Here is a 12,800-nt window from a genome sequence, read left to right as displayed (position 1 = left end):
AGGCACGGTAGATTCATTTAAGATGCATCTGGACTGATGCATGAGTAGGTGGGGAGCAGAGGGATACAGATGCTTAGGAATTGACCGACAGGTTTAGACAGTACATTTGGATCGGCTCAGGCTTGGAGGGCCGAAGGGCCTGTTCCTGGGCTGGAAATTTTCTTTGTTTTTTGTTTATTTCTATTTCTGGTTCATGAAGTATCACGTTATCATACCATGAGACTCCTTATAAACTATCTGAGAACTAACTAAAATCATCTTGTCTGAATGTCAAAGGATTTGACTGTCTCCAATGTATGTGACAAAGCAAAAATGACAACTGTATGCTTTATATTTCTGCAGCACACACGTACTGAGAAAGGTTAGATACTGGTTTTCGTAGCCTCTCCATTGATGTAAGACAAAATGATGCCTTCCATCTGTTTCTTGGAGATCACCCCAAATGTAAGAGAAATGGCATTGATCTACATGAGCTGCAGGGTCTGTTGTAAGATTACCCAATGTCTCTATTACAGCAAATTTACTAATGCATAATACAAAGTTCCAGAAAATTTCAAAACAAACTTTCATCCCGTACCCAAAGAGATAAAAGGTTATTTCACAAATAATAGTTAACAATATAACAGAGATTAACAGTCTGTGAAGTTACGATCATGACAAGGGCTAAGTGTAGCCTGAATAAAATATGTACAGTATTAAATTGGTTTGAATTTTAGGTATATCGGAAAGAATTGGAGAACCTCATTAGCTATTTCACAGCAAAACCTACACCAATAAACACTGACAGTACTTTTGTTTTAACAATTCAGTTTAACTCAGGTGCAGAAATATAATCTTCCCTTTTTTCCCCCAGGAGGTGCATGTTAAATGTGATGGAGCAAAGCCTTTCAGACAAATCCTAATCCAACATACTGTTTACATTCTGTTTTAAGTAGCATCTACCTTAAGGAAATATCTAGCCTGCTCTGCTACACAGTTAAATCGTGGCTCTGTCTGTATCCCAGCTACTTTGATTCTTTAACCTATAATAACCTTTCCTAACAGAAAGAGGTCAATCATGGTTTTGAAATGCTAATTGCCCAGCATCAAACGGAGTTTGGAGGCCTTTATTGAAACCCAGTGATCAGAAAGCCAGATTCCTATCTCTCAGCACAGTACAGTGGCTCAGTGGTTAGCACTGCTGCCTCACAGCACCTGTGACCAGGGTTTGATTCCAGCCTCAGGCAACTATCTGCGTGGAGTTTGCACATTCTCCCTGTATCTGTGCGGGTTTCCTCCCACAGTCCAAAGATGTGCAAGTTGGGTGAATTGACTGTACTAAATTGCCCAGTGTTGGGTGGATTACTCAGGGGTAAATATTGGAGAATAGGTCTGGGTGTGTTACTCTTCAGTGGGTCGGTGTGGACTTGTTAGATCAAATAGCCTGTTTCCACCCTGTAGGGAATCTAATCTCATCATTCTTGTTAAAACTTTGTTCTTCCCTTTCCGAGCTGGACAAGGTCAGAAATCATATGACACCAGGTTATTGTCCAAAAGGTTTATTTGAAATCACAAGCTTTCGGAGCGCCGCTCCTTCATCACCTGACAAAAGCTTGCGATTTCAAATAAACCTGCTGGACTATAACGCGGCGTTGTGTGACTTCTAACCTTGTCCACTCCAGTACTACACCGGCACCTCCACACCTTTCTGGCAGGAGCTTTGGAAGCAGTGGGCTCCCAAATCAACTTCCCACTTTGGTAGTTTTGTGAGCACTACCTTACTTCCATACGTGAGCTATGGGAATGAGTGTTGTCAGGCTATTTGTCACAGTCTTACACCCTCAATCCTTTCTGTATCCAGAAAGAGTAGCAATTCCACATGAGATGCTTCTATACTTCTCCCCAGCCCAGGGTCCGTGAAGTTCATTGTTAGATGTTGACTCCTGTCCAGGATCATTGTTGGGACCTTCTGATCTGTATGGGTTCATACCACAGCATAACGCAAAGCACAGGATTCCAGAAGACTTCAAACAATACATTTATTTACTAAGACACTGAAATAGTTGAGTTCCATAATTTTTTCAGTTTATAGGTGACTTGTCTTAGTCAACCATTACCAGAGACTATGAAGAACATGACTGGAATTCAATCCATTACACCAACAGAACAGTGGAATGTAATGTTACATTATAAGAAAAGTACCACTGACCTTTAGGATTCTAACACCCTTCAAGATTACTAAGAATACAGAAAGGTACAATTACATTTATGTTGATTAACTTTTGAAAGTTTCCATAATAGTGCAAAGGTACTTCTTCAGCAGTAACCGAGCACTATTGCGAAGTCTGCACAGGAATCATTTCTGCATGACTGCAAAGAGGCACTAGCAGGGGCTTGTTTTATATCATAGACAGAAAGGAGCAAAGTTTAGTACGACATCAAAGAGCTTTTCAAAGGAAAAAGCCATCAAAGTCAGTGCAGTTACATAAATTTGATTGGTCAGGCAAAATTCCTAAGGCTCTGGACAGAATTAAAATAACATTCTTCCAAAAATGTCATCAGATAGCCTTTTGGTCTCAGGCTTGTTACTGTTAGGAATTCATGAACTCACCGTTTAAGTATTGGTCCAGCTGCTCTGGCTGTGGGTTTGGATTTTAGTATGACAGTTTTGAGACTGCTAAGCAGGAGAAGGTACAAATCGGAACATAAGAACTGGAGTAGTTGAATTGGTCTAAGTAAATGGGACCTTTACAATCTCCCTTTTCATCTTGTTCCCTCACCAGAAAATGTGCCAAAAAAACAATTTCAAATGCACAGCCACCTGGAATCTATTTTGAGGTAGCGCCGACGGTCCATTGGATTTATCCTTCATGGAAGATATCCTTGTCCCCTGGTTGCTCTTGGTTAGGAATATCCTTTCCTGGCTCCTCCCCCGAGCTGGAAGCAGGCACTGCTTTGTCTTCATAATACATTGACAGCTCATCGTTATTGATTATATAATCTGTGTCATCTTCCTTCTTACGGTCCTATGTTTAAAAATAACAGGAGGAGTTTTATAATTCTTGACAATAGCACCACTAATGATTCAGGCAGCCTTAACACTGTGGAAGCCAGTTAATTCTCATCAAACACAAAATGTTTGGGGTTCAGAACAAGGAAATACAGTGAGGTTAAATAGTTATTTATAGCAGGAATAATTCAGGTATATTTTGTCTACAGTTTATCTCAGATGCAGAAACATATTCTTCCCTTTTCCCTTCTGGAGTTATGTCTTGAGTAGTAAACTGGGGGAGGTGACAATCAAGTGGTATTATCACTAGAGTATTAATCCAGAGACTCTGGGAACCTGGGTTCAAATCCCATCATGGCAGTTGGTAGAATTTGAATTCAATAAAAATCTGGAATGAAGAATCTAATGATGACCATGAATTCAATGTTGATCATTAAGGGGGTGAAAAAAAATTCCCCTTGAGGGAAGGGAAACTGCCTTCCTTTAATGGTCTGCCCTGTATATCATGGTTGACTTCTAGGCCATTAGGGGTGGACAATGTGTGCTGTATTAGCCAGTGACACCCACTTGTGAAAGAAAAAAGAAAAAAAACTAGGAAATCCAGATTACCCCTTATAACATAGACAGATTTGTCTCTCAATTTCAAGATTAGTGTTGCTGGAAAAGCACAGCAGGTCAGGCAGCATCCGAGGAGCAGGAAAATTGACGTTTCGGGCAAAATCCCTTCATCAGATGCGTCGATTCCTGATGAAGGGCTTTTGCCCGAAACGTCGATTCACTGCTCCTCGGATGCTGCCTGACCTGCTGTGCTTTTCCAGCACCACTCTAATCTTGACTCTAATCTCCAGCATCTGCAGTCCTCGCTTTTGCCTTGTCTCTCAATTTACCAACTGAGCAAAAACATTTCTGTGTAATGCGCAGAACCGATCAAACAGTACACCACGATATTTAATCTCGATTCTAACAGAGCAATCATCCATGGAGAGTGTCCAAAGCTCAGTACATGTCAAGTCCAGCAAACCCAGAAAGCATTTATTTTGTACTTTGTATTTGTGTTGCTGAATGTCACTTCCTGTGGCTTTTAGATTTTTTTTTTAAAAGCTATTATTTTATTGCAAACTCGAGGGAAATCATTTAAAATGTGATGATAGTTTGTCTCCATATTAAATTGCCAACTGATCCTGATAGGCCAATCATTCCATCATTTTAAATGCCTCAATGTTATCTTGTGTGTGCTTTGTTTCTCTCAAGGAAATAGCTGTTTCACTTGGACAATCCATCTTCATTACTTCAAGCCCTGAGGTAGGCATCACTTTTGGTGATCCACCTCGCCAGCTTCTTCTAGTAAATCCTGAACTGTGCGGGGATAGAGATGGAGCAGAATATTCTTACAATACGGGGGGGATTGCACAAGAACGGAAATACCATGTTATAGCAGAACTGACTGTATTACATTTTAAATGCCCCTGACAGTTTATTTATGTCTTCTTGCAAACAATTGGTTTCTTCTTCATTATAAATTACCACAGACAAATGCTGAACTTTTACTGTTACTCTATAGGTTGTCCTAGCTGTGACCCTTGAGGAACATCATTACCTGGCATCCTTCAATCTGAAAAACAATCTTTGTTTTCACTCACTCATGGAACACAGGCATCACTGGCTGGGCCAGCGTTTATTGCCCATCCCTAGGTGTCCTTGCAAAGATGGTGGTGAGCGGCCTTGGTGAACTGCTGCAGTCTATGTGCTGTAGGTAGACCCATAATGGTGTTAGGGAGGAAATGCCTAGAGTTTGACCTAATGACGCTATTTCCAAGTCAAGATGGTGAGTGGCTTGGAGTGGAACTTGCAGGGGGTGGTGTTCCCATGTATCTGTTGCCCTTGCCCTTCTAGATGCAAGTGGTCAGGGGTTTGGAAAGTACCAGACCCCATGACTCATGGTTTTCCCACCGTAAGCAATCTTTTCTTCTTCAGTTGGACATTGACCCTCTGAGTTATGGGCCTCAATTTGGTTAACCAACCTGCTGTCAAGCACTGCCTGAAATTCCAATAAATAACATCCAGTGTATTCCACCATCGATCTTCACTCCTTCCTTATCAGAACTTAGATTAGTGAAGCCTGATACACCTTTTACACGTCTGTGCTCGGACTCTGATTCATTCAAACCACTCGGTCACTTTTCGTTCCTTTTCTGATTATTGCTTCCTAACCTTTAGTTAGTTAAACTAAATGAGTGCGTAGTTCCTTGGAATCACCTTTACAGCCTTCCTCGAATAAGACTGTCACTTCACCACTCTCCAACTCCTTGGCACTTCCCCCAGTATCTAGCAAAGATGAAAAATTAAAGCAAGTCCTTCAGGTAAGTGCTGTTGGCAGATCCTACGGCAAGCTGGGGGAGGGGCGACCATTCGGGCCAGCAGTTTATCAACTCTAAATATAGTCAATCTTCCAATTGTATCCTGCCTGTCAGTCTTCTGTACCATGATACTGTGGTCAGTTTGCTCATTGCACCTATGGTTCTGGCTCTTGTCTACAAAGGCCTTATGTCTGATGGACAATTCATAGAATCTCTGCAGTGCGGGAAACAGGCCCTTTGGTCCTACAAGTCCACATCGACCCTCTGAAGAGTAACTCACGCAGACCTATTCCCCCTAACCTATATTTACTCCTGACTAAGGTAGGTAGGAGGAAGGTATAAAGGAGATGTCAGAGGTAGGTTCTTTACGCAGAGAGTTGTGAATGCATGGAATGCGTTGCCAGCAGTGGTGGTGGAAGCGAAGTCACTGGGGACATTTAAGTGACTGCTGGACATGCACATGGATAGCAGTGAGTTGAGAGGTGCGTAGGTTAAGTTACTATATTTTACATTAGGATTAAGTCTCGGCATAACATCGTGGGCCTAAGGGCCTGTTCTGTGCTTTACTTTTCTATGTTCTATGTTCTAATGCACCTAACCTACATATCCCTGAACACTATGGGCCATTGAGCTTGGCCAAGCCACCTGACCTGCACATCATTGGACAGTGGGAGGAAACTGGAGCACCTGGAGGAAACCCACGCCCACACGGGGAGAATGTGCAAGCTCCACACAGACAGTCGCCGGAGGGTGGGATTGAATCCGGGTCTCTGACGCTGTGAGGCAGCAGTGCTAATCACTGAGCCACCATACTGCCCCCATGATGGAAGATTTTGAGAAGGTATGTATTTTGGAGACAGGGTAGTAGTCTGCAAGAACCTTTTTAATTTTGAGGAGGGGTGATGATGACAGATTTGAGAAACAGGGGGACAGTATCTGAACAGAGAAAACCATTATCAATATCAGCAAATGTGGAAACCAGGAAGGGAAGCTGAGAGATCAGCAGCTTAGTGAGATTGAGAGGTGGAACTTACAGAGAAGTTGAGCTGGGAGAGGGCATGAGGGGAAATAGGAGAGAAATTAGAGAATGGTAAAAATTTAGGACAAGGATACAGAGTGAACCAAAGAGGAAGTTTGATCCAATGGGATAGTGAAAGGGTGCAAAGTGGCAGAAGATGAGGATTGGAGTGTTTCAGTCTTCGTGAGTTTGAAGTCCATGAACTCCTCACGTTTGACATTTGACAAAAGCTGGTGGACCCAAGATAAAGTGGTTTGAGGATACACAAATGGGACGCGGGGGGGGGGCGGGGGGGGGGGGGGGGGGGGGGGTTAACAATGGCTCGGGTTATTTCACTTTTCAGGAGGACTCAGCAGCTGAGTACAGGTTTGCGTGGAGCATAATGTGGCAGTGAATGGCTCAACCAATTGTCCATCAGATCCATTCAAATCCTCAAACATCAGGGAGCAGGGACACAGACTGTACTGAGTTAGAAACAGCAATGTCCTGAATGTGAAGCACTGACCTAGATGCATAATGTAACAGGTGTGGTCGCACTCTTGCTGTACATTGAGGAAGTGAAATCTTTGTGGTTGCGGTAAATCTCTGATTCGATATCGGGTATGTGTGAAGCATCTTGCATACAGCCAATGACATCCTGTACGATGGGGTGGTTTACTGCCTTCTAGAAGTAATGGGCAGGTTCCATCTGCTTCTCTCCCACTGGAACGAGGGAGGGAAATGTACTTGTCTGTACAAAAAGAATGGCAGGTACTTGGGGAACACCATCCCCTGCAAGTTCTCCAAGCCACTCACCACCCTGACTTGGAAATATATCACAGTTATTGGGTCAAAATTCTGGAATTCCCTCCCTACCGGCATTGTAGGTCAACCCACAGCAAGTGGTCTGCAGCGACTCAAGAAGGCAACTCACCACCACCTTCTTAAGGGCAAATAGGGATGGGCTATCAATGCTTGCGACACCCAAGTCCCCCAAATGAATTTTTTTAAAAAATTCAGCCCATCGAGTCTGGACCAACCCTCTGAAGACCATCCTACCCTCTCTCTGTAAGCCCACATTGATGGTAATCTGACGGAATAGGAGATGAAGAACTCCAAGATGGTGGAGATGGCCCCTGTTCCAGCCCAGATACATTCATGGCCACGTGCAGCTATGCAGGTACCTCTGCCCGCGCTGACCCTGAAGGTCTCTGCTCCCGAGATATCACAGACATTTTTCCTGGCCTAGGCTGATGAAGGACAATGCCTCCCGAAAGACTCTGGGTGGATACAGCATCCCCCTTCTCCCCCTCAGTGCCTTTGCTCAGGCCCCTTTTGTTGGAGGCCAAGGGAGAATAGAAGCCACATTCGACTGGAACCAGGCAGGTCACAGAGTCATACAGCACAGAAACAGACCCTTCAGTAACCGACCAGTCTGTACCAAACATAATCCCAAACTAAACTAGTCCTGAAGTTCTTTAAAGTCCCTGTGTCCCCCAGCCTTAACCCATGTCTAACTCCACCTTTCTTTCTTACCTCTTTGACCTGACCCATCCTGTCCATCTTCCTACTCTCCTATCCGCTCCAACCTTTGCACTGACCAATCACAATAACCCCCTACCTCCATACACCTATCAACATCCCACCCTTCTCCCTCAATATACTTCTGGGCTCCCTCCCCCTCCCCTGTCCTGACGAAGGGTTTCGGTTTCGGTTCAAAACATGGACTCTCCTGCTCCTCGGATGCTGTCTGACTGGCTATGCTTTTCCAGCTCCACATCTATTGCCTGCTCTTGGCCCATATCCCTCCAAACCTTTCATGTAAGAAACCAGCACCAGAAGCTGCACCACTTTCTGGAGGCTTTACAAACTAAAAGTAATAGCACAAACCACCAAGCAGTTCCAATAATGGAGCAGCAGCCAATGGGAATCACTCAAGAACTAGCCTCAAAGCCGTTAATCACTCCGACTGGAGTGCGGAGGTCAAAGATGACACTGCTGCAGTAGGCTTATGTTATACTGACATCACAGTCATTTTTTTTCATTCACTTGTGGGTTGTGGGTGTCACTGGTGAGGCCCAGCAGATATTGTCTGTCCCTAATTGTCCTTGAGAAGGTGGGGGTGAGCTGCCCTCTTGAACTGCTGCAGTCCACCTGCTGTGGGTTGACCCACAATGCCCTCAGGGAGGGAATTCCAGGATTCTGACCCAGTGACAGTGAAGGAACGGCGATGTATTTCCAAGTCAGGATGGTGAGTGGCTTGGAGGGGAACTTGCAGATGGTGGTGTTCCCATGGAGCTGCTGCTGTCTGCATACATCTGATGCACGCTGACGCCAAGGAATTCATGGGTGGCTGGAATGGCTAAACATTCTGAAGACAAGTCATCTTGGACTGGAAACGTCAGTTCCTTTCTCCACAGATGATGCCAGACCTGCTGAGTTTCTCCAGCATTCAGTGTTTGTTTCAGATTTCCAGCATCTGCAGTATTTTACCTTTATTCTACAAAAGAAAGTGTCCTTGCATTGCCCGGCAACCATTTTGGACATGAAACAGAACTTGAAGCCTTGAGAATATGGGTACTCCATGTCTGAGCTCTGCAGCCAAGCCATCATGCCCACACTAGGACAACGCTGAAGGGCGGAGGTCACAATGGTCACTCTCACCTAGACACACCTTTACATAAGAGCTCCCGAATACTGAAAATATCCACTCAACATGCCAAGGGAGCTTAGAGAAATCATGCAACATTTCATCTGCTATATTATTCATTCATGGGATGAGCGTGTCACTGGCTGGGTCCATCCCTATTTGCCCAGATGACAGTTAAGAGTGAACCATATTGCTATGGGACTGGGGTCACATGTGGAGCTGCTAGTGTTGGACTGAAGTGGACAAAGTCAGAAGTCACATAACACCAGGTTACGGTCCAACAGGTGACCTGCTAAAGGAGCAGTGCTCTGGAAGCTTGGAATTTCAAATAAACCTGTTGGACTATAACACAGTGTGACATGTGGGCCAGACCAGGTAAAGATGGCAGTTTCCTCCTCTAAAGGACATTACTGAACCAGACAATTTTTCTGACAATTGGCAATGGGTTCACAGTCATCATTGGACTCCTAGTTCTTGCGGAAATAGTTTTTTTTAAAATCTAATGAATTCTAATGGCAAGGAGTCATCGATGCGGTCAGAGTGTGCACTCCAAGCCATGTCAACTCTGTCGGCTACTCACTTCAAATGGACACTGGATCCTTTCCCCACTTGTGACTTTGTGACTTCTGCCAAGCCGATAGGATCTGTCCTCTTCTCTCGCAGTTGCTTCTCAAACAATTTCAGTTTTGCCTCAAAAGTTATTACATAGCATAGGAAATGATCTGCAGCTTTCAGTGTCACCCTGCAGCTTCAGATCCATTTTACAAGAGTGAATTGTCAAATCCATCAGTGTAGACAAGTTCACCACAAATAACATGGTGAAACTATGTTCTATCTCAGCAGACACAAGTCAAAAATCTTGTTTCAATTAATAAAAAAGTCCCCGAGAACATCACATCCATGTACCTATTCTTGGTTTCTTCAATAAAACTAAAAGTAAATGTAAACCATTTAGGACTGAGATGAGGAGAAATGTTTTCACCCAGACAGTGGTGAGCCTGTAAAATTCTCTGCTGCAGAAAGTAATTGAAGACAAAATATTGAATTTTTTCAAGAAGGTATTAGATGTAGTTCAGAAGGCTAAAGGGATCAAAGGGTATGAGGGAAAAGCATCAACTTGCCACTGAGTTGAATGATCAGATTCTGACAGATATCTTTGTAGCATCTTTAAACACAGGTGAAGTGCCGGAGGACTGGAGAGTTGCTAATGTTGCTCACCTGTTCAAGAAGGGTAGTAGGGATATTCCAGGTAACTACAGACCAGTGAGCCTGACGTGTGGCGGGAAAGTTGCTGGAGAAGGTACTGAGGGATAGGATCTATTCATATTTGGAAGAGAGTGAGCTTATCAGTGATAGGCAACATGGTTTTGTGCGGGGGAGATCGTGCCTTACCAACTTAATAGAGTTCTTTGAGGAAGTCAACAAGTTGATAGACGAAGTTGTTGATGTCATATACATGGACTTTAGTAAGATGTTTGATAAGGTTCCCCATGGTAAACTAATGGAGAAAGCGAAGTCACATGGTGTGCAGGGTGTTCTAGCTAGGTGGATAAGGAACTGGTTGAGCAACAGGAGCCAGAGAGTAGTAGTCGAAGGGAGTTTTCGAAATGGAGAAAGGCGACCAGTGGTGTTCCACAGGGATCAGTGTTAGGGCCACTGTTGTTTGTGAGTTACATAAATTATCTGGAAGAAGGCAATGGTGGTCTGATCAGTAAGTTTGCAGATGACACGAAGATTGGTGGAGTGGAAGAAAGTATAGGGGACTGTCGAAGAATATAGATAGACTGGAGAGTTGGGCAGAGAAATGGCAGATGGGGTTCAATCAGGGCAAACGTGAGGTGATGCATTTTGGAAGGTCTAATTCTAGAGTGAACTATACTGTAAATGGAAGAGCCTTGGGAAAAGTTGATGAGCAGAGAGATCTGGGAGTTCAGGCCCATTGTACCCTGAAGATGGCTGCACAGGTGGATAAAGTGATCAAGAAGGCTTATGGTATGCTTGCCTTCATCGGACGGGGTATTGAGTATAAGAGCTGGCAAGTCATGTTAAAATCGTATAAGACTTTGGTTCAGCCGCATTTAGAATACTGTGCACAGTTCTGGTCGCCACATTACCAAAAGGACGTGGACGCTTTGGAGAGGGTGCAGAAAAGGTTTATGAGGATATTGCCTGGTATGAAGTTAAAAATCACTCAACACCAGGTTATAGTCCAACAGGTTTAATTGGAAGCACACTAGCTTTCGGAGCATCGCTCCTTCATCAGTGGCTACCACCTGATGAAGGAGTGGCGCTCCAAAAGCTAGTGTGCTTCCAATTAAACCTGTTGGACTATAACCTGGTGTTGTGTGATTTTTAACTTTGTACACCCCAGTCCAACACCGGCATCTCCGAATCATTGCCTGGTATGGAAGGTGTTAGCTATGAAGAGAGGTTGAGTAGGTTAGGATTGTTTTCATTGGAAAAAAGGAGGTTGAGGGGGGACTTGATTGAGGTTTACAAAATCATGAAGGGTATAGACAGGGTGGACAGAGACAATCTTTTTCCCAGGGTTAGGGATTCAGTAACAAGAGGCCACATGTTAAAGGTGAGAGGAGTAAAGTTTAAAGGGGATACATGCGGAAAGTACTTTACACAGAGGGTGGTAGGTGCCTGGAGCGCGTTGCCAGCAGAGGTGGTAGAGGCAGGCAAGGTTGATTCATTTAAGGTGCATCTGGGCAGATGCATGAGTAGGTGGGGAGCAGAGGGATACAGAACCTTAGGAATTGGACGATAGGTTTAGACACTGGATTTGGATCAGCACAGGCTTGGAGGGCTGAAGGGCCTGTTCCTGGGCTGTAAATGTGCTTTGTTCTTTGATTGTATTAGATGGTGGAGCAGGTTCAAAGGGCTGAATGGCCTACTCCTGCTCATACTTTTTATGTGAAACTCACAAATGAGTTGAGGTCAAAATGAGTCCATAAGTAACAGCAGAGATAACACTGTTCAGCTACCATCAAAGATGCAATGTTGGGTGATCACACTAACATTACTTCCTTCTTAAAAAGCAAACTGTTTTTATTCACTCCTGGGGCAGCACTTATTGCCTCCCAAGCTTGAAATCAAAAGCTTGTGGTTTCAAATAAACCTGTTGGACTATAACCTGGCGTTGTGTGACTTCTGACTTTAGAAAGCGTGGCACATTCCTGATGAAGGACTTATGCACGAAACATCGACTCTCCTGCTCCTCTGATGCTGCCTGACCTGCTGTACTTTTCCAGCACCACAGCTTTTGACTGTGACTCTCCAGCATCTGCAGTCCTTACTTTCTCCCTGACACTGGCAGCTCCATATCATAGCCTACATGTGACCCAGTCCCACAGCAACGTAGTTGATTCTTAACTGCCCTCTGGGCAAACAGGGATGGCCCGAGCCAATGATACCCTTGAGAAGGTGGTGGAGAGCTGCTTTCTGTAGACCACCTGATGTGGGTTGATCCACAATGACCCTTAGAGACGTATTTACAGGAGTTTGACTGAGCGACAGTGAAACAACAGCGAAATATTTCCTTGTCAGGATGGTGAGTGGCTTGGAGGGGAATTTGAAGGTAGTGATGTTCCCATATATCTGCTGCCCTTGTCCTTTCAGATGGAAGTGATCGTGGGTTAGAAGGTGCTGACTTGATGATCTTTGGTGAATTTATGCAGCGCATCTTGTAGATGGTCCACACTGCTGCTACTGAGTGTCAGTGGTGGAGGGAGTGGATGTTTGTGGATGTAGTGCTGATCAAGTGGGACTGCTTTGTCCTGGATGAGGTCAACCTTCCTGAGT

General features: G+C 44.3%; 1 protein-coding gene across 1 annotated transcript in view; it reads right to left on the bottom strand.

Moving 5' to 3' along the window:
• Positions 1-2,004: 2,004 nt before the first annotated feature.
• Positions 2,005-12,800, bottom strand: part of LOC122555670 (sodium/hydrogen exchanger 9-like) — a 451,890-nt gene continuing 441,094 nt past the window's right edge. The window contains exon 16 of the mRNA XM_043701665.1: positions 2,005-3,005. Within this exon, the coding sequence (XP_043557600.1) occupies positions 2,841-3,005 (165 nt within the window). The 3' untranslated portion in view covers positions 2,005-2,840. The remainder of the gene's footprint in view (positions 3,006-12,800) is intronic.

The sequence above is a fragment of the Chiloscyllium plagiosum genome, chromosome 13 (genome assembly GCF_004010195.1).
Source record: "Chiloscyllium plagiosum isolate BGI_BamShark_2017 chromosome 13, ASM401019v2, whole genome shotgun sequence".
NCBI classification, from domain to species: domain Eukaryota; kingdom Metazoa; phylum Chordata; class Chondrichthyes; order Orectolobiformes; family Hemiscylliidae; genus Chiloscyllium; species Chiloscyllium plagiosum.
Note: the sequence above shows the minus strand (reverse complement) of the source record. Positions and strands in the feature narration are given on the sequence as shown.